Source organism: Dioscorea cayenensis, chromosome 7, assembly GCF_009730915.1.
Source record: "Dioscorea cayenensis subsp. rotundata cultivar TDr96_F1 chromosome 7, TDr96_F1_v2_PseudoChromosome.rev07_lg8_w22 25.fasta, whole genome shotgun sequence".
Taxonomy (NCBI): domain Eukaryota; kingdom Viridiplantae; phylum Streptophyta; class Magnoliopsida; order Dioscoreales; family Dioscoreaceae; genus Dioscorea; species Dioscorea cayenensis.
In genome coordinates this window covers 22,561,980-22,573,117 of record NC_052477.1, presented here as the reverse complement: position 1 = coordinate 22,573,117, position 11,138 = coordinate 22,561,980, and the positions used below count along the sequence as shown (strand labels likewise).

The window sequence follows — 11,138 nt, the reverse complement described above, 5'->3', positions numbered from 1 at the left end:
TTAATACACATATCTAAGACAAAAAGTACATAATTGCAAATACAACCTTACAAAATTTATATTTGTTTGTGATTTCTTATTAAACAAATTCTTTCTTATTAGAATTTCAAAATTAAAATAAATTTAATATATATTATACTTATGCTTCAACCATGGATGCATGAGAGGGAGGTTGAATGCTTGATCTAGGGAGTTAAGCGCTTTAATGGCTCAAGAATTACAATGATTACTGTACTTGATTAATGGTTTATATTATTTATTTTGATTGATTATATTTATAATATCAATAAAATTTTAAGTAATAGTATTATATAATTTTTTAAACAATCAATATTTATTTGTAATTTTTATAACCAGAATTTGAATATAAATGCGGACAAACATGATTTTTGACTGACGCTTATCTAATTACCTTGTTTTTCAGAAAATAAATAAAAACAATTAATTAATTATCAATTAATTTGTTATATTGGCAGTCTCGTCAAAGTCATTGGATTCTTAAAAGACAGTCTAAATTTAGTCCTCTCAATTTTTCACAAACACCGGTATTTTTCTTTTTAATTAAATCAAACAAAATTTTTTTTTTGAATAAATCAAACCAAAAATTTCCCCCAAAATCTTCACAAAGATAAAAAAAAAAAATAAGAAAACACGAGGGTTTTTCTAAGAAATTTCCAAAAATAATAAAAAAAAAACTAATAAAAAACCTAATCCACTCACCGTTCACTTCCACGTGTTCGTGCGATGAACGAGTCCCAAGCCCCACGTTTCATCGCGCTTCTTCTACGACAAGCAAAGGTCCTCCCCGAAGGTTCACGAAGTCTCGCGCGCGAGACCACCACCGTCTTCCGTCTCTCCTGTGAGAATTCCGATCCTTTGATCCATGGCCGGCGCTATGGCGTTCGATCACTCCAGCCTCTCTGGTGATCCCTTTGATTCCTCGCTTTTCGACCTCCCTAACTTCCCTTCTGGTGAAATCCCTTTTCCGGATGATTTCTCTGCGGATTTGGACCTCGATCCCCTCGATTTCGACTTCGATTTCTCCGTTGAAGACCTGCTTCAACCCTCTGATGATCCGTCTTCTGCCGCTGATGAGTCTCCCGGCTCTGATCCTGATCCTGATCCTGATCCCAACCCTGCGTCTGCCGTGTCTTCGTCATCCTCCGCCGGAACCAATACCAATCCGCCTTCTCCGGACTCGGGCCAATCCGGGGTCACTAGCAGAGAGCTTAGTTCGGAGGGATTCAAGCGTAAGGAGAGAGACATCGATAACCCTAGTAAAAACCCTAACCCTAACCCTAGGAGTGGCAAATTACAACGATCGGAGGATGGAACTTCGTCGTGCGTCTTCAATCAAGGTGGCGATGATGATGAGAAGAGGAAGGCCAGGTTGATGAGGAACCGGGAGAGCGCTCAGCTATCACGGCAGCGGAAGAAGCACTATGTTGAGGAATTGGAAGATAAGTTGAAATCTATGCATTCTACTATCAATGATTTGAATAGTAGGTTATCGTTCATCATGGCTGAGAACGCTAGTTTGAGGCAGCAGTTGGGCGGGAACGCCGGCACTGCTCCTCCTATGGCTGTTTACCCGCCGATGGCTCCGATGCATTTCCCTTGGATTCCTTGTGGTGGTTATGCAATGCGTCCGAATGGATCCCAAGTTCCGTTGGTTCCAATCCCTCGATTGAAGACCCAGCAGCCTGCCCCTGCGCCAAAGGCTAAGGGCAAGAGCAAGAAGGTTGCGAGCATTAGCTTTTTGGGTCTGTTGTTTATAATGTTTATAGCTGGAGTTGTTGTTCCTCAAGTCAGCAATCTGGGGTATGGTGTAAGTGACATGGGTGGTGTTAAAGGTAGGATTTTGGGTGAGCAAAGAGATAGAAATTCGGGGGTTAGTAATTATCCGAACGGTTTTAATGGTACTGAGGAAGTTGGGGCAATGAAGAATTCTAGTGAATCTCTCCCTGCTTTTCTGTATGTTCCAAGGAATGGAAAGCATGTGAAGATAAATGGCAACTTGATTATTCATTCTTTTCTTGCTGGTGAGAAAGCCATGAAAAAAGCAAGGGATACTACCGGGAAAGACAGTGAGGAGACTGGACTTGCGATAGCTGGGAATGTCGGTTCAGCTTTGGCCATTTCTGAACATCAGAGAGCTATAAGTTCGAATTCAAAAGATCATTATGGTGAATCCTTGAAACGAACTCCTGGGGAAGGACCTTTACAGCAATGGTTTCGTGAAGGATTGGCAGGTATGCATTAAGTTGTTTGCTTATAAATGAATTTCCCCTTTTCCTTGTTTGTGACTGCTAATGTATTTATAATTTTTGGAATATGTCTTGCTTTTACACCTAATGATTGTGTTTTCATTTAGAATAGTTTATATAACCTTCTTTTCCTCTTTAACATTTCTATCTGATTTAAAAAATTGTCTTGGACCCTTGAATTAGAACTAGATAATTGTATTAGAACTTTCTTGGTTGTGTTGAATTCATGAAGATAATTTATGAGAGGTGTACCTTTATCAATGATTGGCTCATAGAACTTTTGTTCTGGCCCTTATGCTTTTGCTATAATGTTGAGGATTTCCATTCTAGCGGACTTGCCAAAATATAGAATGCAATGCTAGGTACAATTGCAAGTTGTGATAATTTTCCAATACTATTGGTAGGCTCATTAGCATGAATGAACAAGTTAGGAAACTGAATATGGCCTCATGTTAATGCTGATCCCCCTTGGTGGAGATAAAAGTAATGGCCCACATCAATTTCATTGACAGATAAACTAGTGGTATCATTTAACACTAGGCATCTAAAAGTGGGTGATACACCAAGCACAGTGTTCATTCTAGACAAGGACAGAAATTGAAAACATAATGTTATATACCTTCATTCTTCATCAGATCCTCTCTAATGAATTGAGATTTTGGTTGGTCATCAGTCTCAGTCCCTTATTGGTGTCAGTTTTGTATCTGATCTGTTAAATGATGTGTGTGTGTGGGCACATACAATTCAGACCATGGTACATTTTTGATATTTTTGTTTAAAGTCGCAGGTTATTATCTAATAAATCTTTAGAACAATGTGGCATCGCATTTATATGTGGATCTAATGTTTTTCCAATAAATTCTCATTTATTTTTTATCTGCTCATTTTAAGAACCAGTGCTCCATATTAGATGCATGCTTTTATTTATAAACTGTTCATTATTTTCGCTCTATTTTTCGGTTGAAAAGTATAGAGTAGCACCTACTGTAAAAGTTGTGGGTTATACTTAAAGGAATCCATGGATTGGAGTCTTGTTTTCACATTGTCTATTTTAGCCTTTTTAGGTTGTTGACGTTGAATATGTTGTTGCTTTATTAGTTTTGTGCTACATTGAATTTGTTGGAAAATTTTCAAGCATACATGCAAGATAGGTAGCCTAGGAACATTTATCAGGATTATTCTAGGCTTATACTTCATGTTTTCTGGATCATCTAAGATTTTATATTGCCTCTTAGCTTCCCACAAGGTACTTTATAAAATGATCTTTTGTTCCATATTCACTGTGCAGAGTTGCTCTTCTAGGAGTAAATTTGTACATTGAAAACTATGCGCTCTTTAGGTTGAACCCTCTTAAAGGTGGTGAATGATAAATTATATTCTAATCTAAATTCTTTGTATGTTTTTAATTGGTGGAAGCTCTGATTTATGTCTAACATATTAGTTCACATAACTCATTTTATGGTTATCGGTTGAAATTTTCTGGAATCCAAATTCAGTAACCAATGGCATAATTTCATCCCTGATAGTGTTTAAATTTTGAACTTTGGGTAAGGATAAGATGGAGAAATAGATTTTTTCTTTTAAATGTTAAAAAATCATGATTGTAAATCTAATGGCTTGTGGTTCTTTAGAGTTTTAGTTGATTTCAGTTATATTGGTTTTGTTGTTTGACTTTGGTTTGTGTCTGTCATGTATCCAAACTCGGTTGTTTAATAGCTACAACAACGATGCATGATTTCTATGGTGGCTGTTCCTTGAACATTTTAGCCAGCTGTTTCATCACTAGTTGGGAAAATGTTCTGGTTTAAAATGATCTTTTAAACTTAGTTTGCTAGTGAGGTACTCATTCCCTATCCATAATTTTAAATCTTATTATCTGAAGAAAGTGAATTTTTGTATCATCAATGCCCTAGGGAAATTTGGTTGTTGGTGTAAATGTCCATTACATTCTGTTAAATGGGCATTTTAAGTCAAATTTTCCTTTAATTGCATGTAGGAATCTGTTTTTATTTATTTATCTTTTTATCTATTTATTTATTTATTATGCTGTTGTTGTTTTGCTGTGTAGTTAGCATAAGAGAACCAGGGAAGGGAAATATTGTTAGTTTTAAAGACGGGTTTATCTGTTATATTTCCCTTTTTTGGCACCATCAAAAGATTCAAAACCATGCCTTAATAAAACTATCAACCTTTTGTGTGAAACACTGCAGAAGCATCAAGGGGTTTGAAGATGGTTTGTGTTTTACTTGAGGCCATTATGTACATGAGTTCTATAAGTATTAAAGGAAAATTTGACTTAAATCCCATTTAACAGAATAGGAAAGGAGACGAGTGGTTTGGATTCTTAGAACTTCACTTGATCAAGAACGTACCAGGTCTCCTACATCAATCTTTTGTAAAGGAATATAATAGGGGACCATACTTTGCAAAGTTACACATTTGAATGTATAAAATGTAGGGAGTAATCTGACTTGTTCACTTCTGAGTCAGCCACAGAAGGAACCATCTTAACTCTTCGCCTTTCCTTTTCTTGTGATTTAAACCCAGTTCTAATTTCTATATAAGAAAAGCAATTCTGTCAGGACTGAGCCTAATCTAGATATACCTGAATGACAATTCCCTGTCTTGAGTTCATCTCAATTTATTTTTAACTGGACTAGTAGTTTCAGTTTGTTTCATTTATTAGATCATTGATCTGAGCTTGAGCTTAAGTTATCTGAATGTGGGTAGCTCATAAACCAGCTTGTTTATTGGCAGGCTTAAGTAGACAGCTTTTGATGCAATCAAAGAATATAGGCATTCTATCAAAGAGATCATGGCATAATGTCAAACCATTTATTAATGATTAATCCTACTTTTTAGACCATTTAGCTCAATATAGTGTTTTAGGTGATATAAAATGGATTTTTTTTTCACATAATCTGAATAGTGGATAGCTCATGTTCTGCATGGCCCTGCAGTCTACCTTTTAACCTTTAATCTTGGCAGTCCACACTAGCTTTCACTTTTAATGAACAATTTGATCAATTGCTTCATTTGAGTAATGTGATTAACTGATTCAATTGATGAGTCAATAGGGGATAAACTTGGAGTCTTTTTTGCCAAGCTGCCACCTTGTCCCATGTTACTTTCTTGGCAATTAACTGGGTCATTTATCAAATGGCCTGTATAGTATGTTGCATCTTCATTAATGGGGCCAGTTATCTTGATAGATAGGACCCAACTACAAGTAGAAAGGAATGTAAACAATCAGATGGTTGATCTTCATGTGTTAACAATGGCCTCTTTAGATTGCATTGGTCTTGAATTTCTATTGATGGTTCTATATGTATTGAACTGAAGAATACTGTTAATTTCAGCAAGTTTCCTTTGTTTTTGTTTTTGTTTTTTCTTGTTTTTTTGTTTTTTTGATGAATTGCATTAGTGTGATGACCTTGAATGTTAAATTCATAATTATGAAGTTCATAAAACTGTATTGGCTTGCAGATTTAATTAAAATTCCATATCACATATTAGTTTGAGTGCTAGCATTGCCCTTTTTAACTGAGCCATGATGGTTCTTTTGACAGGTCCAATATTAAACTCTGGCATGTGCACTGAAGTATTTCAGTTCGAAGTCTCACCATCTTCTGTGGATCGTAGTGGCATAGTTCCAGCTACGTCAGTCGCTAATGCTACCACTGGTAAGCTCCCTAGAGGGAAGAAGAGAAATAGAAGAACCATGTATCCTTACCCTATTCCTCTCAGTGGATCTACCGTTAACAACACGGAATCCAGCTTTGGGAATTCTTCAGATTCCAATGTTTTTGGGAATAAATCTGTTCCTTCTATGGTTGTTTCCATACTGGCTGATCCAAAGGAGGCCGGTGATGGAGATGGCGAGGGTATGATTTCACCAAAGAAGTCGCTCTCAAGGATTTTTGTGGTGGTGCTGATGGACAGTGTTAAGTATGTCACATACTCTTGTGTCCTTCCTCGAAAAACACCTGCGCCTCATCTGGTAAACTAATTTTGGTGGATGAAGTGAAACTAAATCATATTTAACTGTCAGCTAGTCTTTTGGATGTGTTTTTCAGCTTAATAAGGATCTAATTTAAGTGTTATGAATTTTCGAGGCTATAGACTTACGCTAATAGGCATACCTATACTCCTAGTCAGACTTCTTCTATGTGTCTGCCTATTTATGCTAACTAGGTTCAGTCATCTTAGCAGTGTTTACTTTGTAACTTGGATCTTGAGAGTTTCATGTATGTCAAGTTGTTTTCGCTGCAATCTTGTCTGATGATCGGAATTCTCACAGATTTGAACAATTAATATGAATGCTTCTTTGAAAGTGCAGAGGATTGGATAGTGTAGAAAAGAAAACTCCAAGGATTTGTTGAGAAAATGTTTGATTGAATGTGAGATTAAAAAAATTTTAAATTTGAAAGTTTACCAATGGTATTTGAATTATATGAAAGTCTACTTTGATTTCTAGACGTTACCTTAAAGGATGCTGTATTTGATATAGCTTGATGTCTCTTCTGTTGTGCAGTTAATGAACTTCTCTCATAATGTTTTTTGGTGAGTGATCCAGATGGCATCAAAACCTAGTCATCCCTATAAATGTTAATGTTATCTTTCACATGTTTGGGGGGTTTAGGAATCTTAAAAATAAGGCGAGGCATTTTGTAGTCTAAGTTTGTATATTGAGATTCTGTTTTCAACCTAGGCAACACTTGTTTTGTATTTTATTATATTATATATATACTTTTCTTAAGACTGGTTTGTGATGAAGGGAAGGGCATGCATCTATCTACCTGCCTGCAAGGTCCCAACCTGTTTCCTTTTATCTTATTCACAGATTCCTTTATTCCTCCATCCTCATATCTTGTTGACATAACCCTTTATTCCCCCTTTGAGTTGCTGTGCATGCAAATGCGCCACTAGCATCCTTGTCCCCATCACTCCTCCATTATCAAACTTTTATTTTTATGTTGTTTAAAAAGTTTAGCATTGATTCGTATATACACATGATGTTATATATATATATATATTGTAACTTTACCAATGATTATGAAAATCCTCTGATAATATCCAATTGAAACATCTTGACATGATTTAAACACCAAACAACCGCACCCAAACTTAGCCCAACATAAAATTTAAAATGATGATTACATATTGTAAAAGTGTCTCACGCTCTTCTTGTCTGAGTGGTTGTGTCTGCTTCCCAAAGAAAATTTTCTCATCAGGGATGACGACAGCAATATTGCTTGATTTCACTTCCATTCCTCACCCTTTCTTCAGTTCACTCATTGCAACTTTTGAAGGCCCTTCTCTTATTTATTTTTATTTATTACTTTTTCTTTTTTTAAAATATTATTAAAAATATATTTTTTTAATTTAAGGGCATTTATTTGTTCTCAAGTAGCATAGAAATGTGTTGAGGTGGATTGGTTTTTCTCCACTTTACAAGGGGGAGAAAATGACACTTCTTTCACCTTTTTTTTTAATTCTGAATTAAACTCAAGTTATTTTTTTTAAATGGATAAAATATATTTATTGAAAAAAGAAAAATATTAAAACGAGCATACAGAACACATAGTCCACTGTAATTTTTTCCAATGAGGTAGAAGAAATGAGCAAAATAAACTAAATCTATAATACTCTTTTATTTATTAAATAATAAAAATCAGAATTACCGAAAATAATATTATTTCTAACTAGAGGTAGTGCCACTTTCACAAAGTTCTTTTACTCTAGGCCTCTTCAAAACAAAACAAATTCTTTTACTTTGGGCCTCTTCAAAACAAAAACAAATGCATATTGTGATAGTCCTACTTGCTTTTAGGTGTAAATTAAAAAAAAAAAAAAAAAGTTATTTTCCAAACATACTAAAAGATTTATCCTTAAAATACCACTCCTATGAGATAAACTATTTTATTATTCTCACCAGTCAAAAAAGAAAATGCCAAAATTAGTGCATCTATTATGAAAAAAATGGGTCAGTTCTACAGAGATGTTTTGTTGCTTTCTTCATTGTTTTATATTTCCCATTATTGTGTGCATTCATCTGGTGGAGGGAGTACCCAAGTCAAAGCCATTTTGATTCTTCTCTCCAAAAGCAAATGAAGGTTCTTGAAAAAGATAAAGAAACAGAGACATAGTACTGGCATAGCTGGGCACTTGCAGATATAAAAAACAAATGACTTGAGGGAAGTGAGGCCAATAATGCTGACAGAAGCCATGAGGTGTTTTATAACACTGTTTTCTTGGTCTTTAAAAATTATTCTAAACTAAATCATAAGATCCCCCACTTTGAATTAAGTTCATGAACCATGATCATCTTTATCATTGTTAGTATATCCCAACATTGTTTTTCTTGCGCTTTATTTTGTTTGGTTAGATGAGATTTCTTTGTCCTTCAATTTTCTTATGTCCCTTCCAAATAATACCTATCATTTGGTTTCTACTTTTTTATTGTTTTTTTAAAGATAAATAAGGATTGTATATTGAAAATACAAAAAATTCTTAATTAATAAATTTCTCATAGAAAATAGCTCAATTGAATTATTCAATGTTTTGGTTATGGTTGAGAGTTTAAATTTCCTCCATTGTAATATATATATTATATAACATGGATGAGCCACTTCATGCACATATTTTAAACCCTCAATCATGCTTTGGAAAGAGTTAGCCCATCATCTCTCCATGCAGAAGTTAATAGTATTACCTCTACTGATATGCAATTAACCTATATCTTTTAAAAAATTTAAAATAAGTAAGTTAGATTATTCAAGTTGTCAAATGATTGGCTGAACGTCATCATTCCACCATTCATTGTTTGGTGAAAGGAATATCTACTAAATATTTTTACTACTTATATTTATATTTTTAAAAAAATATGTATACAAATAAAACTTATTTCTCCTTTCATTGTCCTTGTTAGTCTAATAGATAGACATAAGAGAAACAAACCATTAAATATAAGTTTTTCCTCAATTATTTATTAGTGTCATTATCAAACTATTCATTTATTTCATATTCTAATAACCGACAGATATCTAAACCTATTCACACATGCATGTGAAGATTATAATAATCAAGTTTGAACATTATAAATTAAGATTAAAGAAAAAAAAAACAAAATAAAACATCTCAAGTATCTAATTTAGTTCACACTATGTCTTAATATTTTGAAGTTCTAGTCCACCAATGGGACCAATCACATCTTCTCCATCTATTAATTAGTTTGATTGTAAGATGACAAAACCCTTGATTCCAGCGATCACAAGGCAGGTATGCATCGTAATCAACATAAAAGAATCAATGAAGAAGAAGTAGTTTATGAGTTTCCAAACTAACTTAAATGAGCTAATACCACTCTACTTGTCTTTCATTAATCACTCTGTTTTGTTTTCAAATTAAGTCCTTTTCATGGGATATTTCTGTGTTATGAGTAACTGAATATATATTGTTATCAAGATGGAATTGGATAAACTAATCTCAAACATTTATTTTATGGATACAATTTGTTCATGTTTTTATTAATTCAAAAAATAGTGATTTTAAAATATAGTTTAGTTTAGATGTGTTCATTTTTAGATTCGTAGTCGGAATTTTTATAGAATTTCGCTAGGAAGCAAACATTTTTTTGGTCTTTATTATCATAATAAGAAAATAACTCAATGATGCTACGTAGTACAAGGATTGATAATGACTTTAATTATTATAAAAATTAATCTTTGAGCTATATGATTCGAGATAATTCATAAAGATTTAATATGATGCTTCTATGGTCATGTTTCTTGTTTCTATTATATATAAATTTATTGATTAAAATAACATCAAATGGTATTTGGTATTTGTAAAAACTCTACTTTGTTGAAATAGATGATTTACTAGCAATATATCGATTTAACATGTTTAATATATATTTACATCACAAATTAATATTATAAAAGGTTTTTTTAATTTAAGTAAAAAAAAAGCAAGCTACAATGGAAGGTAAATAAAGAAAACATCAAAACATAGTGGAAGGTGCAATTTCTTCTTCTTAAAAAAAAAAATCTATAAACCACATTTTTTTTAATAAAACAAAGTACAACAAGAGGACGATATAGAGTTATAATGGAGATCAAAAATAACACAAACTCCATTAACTGCAGACGGACTTGCAACTTAAATTAACATAAACACAAGCTTCCAGGAAGTTGATGAGGTAAAGGCCATTAGAAAAACTATATAAACAATGGAAAGGCTTAGAACGTGTTGGTTAACGCTTTCTTAAAAGCGTTATTTGCCTCATCTCTTCTTGAGATTGTTGTATGGTTCAAATGCATATAATTTTAGTGGATAAGACAAACCTTTGGTTTTTTTTGCACCAAACACTAGTGAAAATAAATTGGCATTTAAAAAAAAAAAAAGAAAGTAGTTATTAATTTTCTCGTTTTTCAAATAACTTAATGTGGTTGAGTGCTGTTATGTCTTAAAACTAAGAATTTCCACTTGTATTAATAGTTTGTGAATGGATGTGATTTTTAGTGAATGGATGTGATAGTTCGGTATATAATAATAAAGTATTAACCATTTCAAGATATGTTCTAATTTTTCTTTTATCCAAGCTATTTTGTTCAGGAGTTCCAAGTGCAGAATTTTAATATATGATGCCATATTCTTCACAAAATGTATTAAAATCATTAAAAAAAAAAAAAAAAAACATTCTCTACCTCTATCACTTCTAAAATTTTGGTTCTTTTTCTAATTGATTTTCTACTTCTGCTTTTTAATTCTTGAAAGCATTAAAAACCTCATCTTTATATTTTAACAAATATACATAAATATATCTGGAGAAATCATCAATGAAATTTATACAGTATCTATTTCCAC

The 11,138-nt window shown here is 33.1% G+C and overlaps 1 protein-coding gene across 1 annotated transcript; it reads left to right on the top strand.

Annotated features, from left to right (window-relative positions):
* Positions 1–732: 732 nt before the first annotated feature.
* Positions 733–6,601, top strand: LOC120264906 (bZIP transcription factor 39). The gene is made up of 2 exons (XM_039272796.1): positions 733–2,252; positions 5,837–6,601. Exons 1-2 carry the CDS (start codon positions 884–886, stop codon positions 6,274–6,276), a joined length of 1,809 nt encoding a protein of 602 aa, XP_039128730.1. The 5' UTR covers positions 733–883; the 3' UTR covers positions 6,277–6,601.
* The last annotated feature ends 4,537 nt before the right edge of the window (positions 6,602–11,138 follow it).

What these genes read in the sequence shown, in the direction of transcription:
- LOC120264906 (XM_039272796.1), top strand. Translation starts at nt 884, where the DNA reads ATGGCCGGCGCTATGGCGTTCGATCACTCCAGCCTCTCTGGTGATCCC. An exon ending in GTTTCGTGAAGGATTGGCAG is followed by an intron (nt 2,253 to 5,836) that starts GTATGCATTAAG and finishes TTCTTTTGACAG; the next exon opens with GTCCAATATTAAACTCTGGC.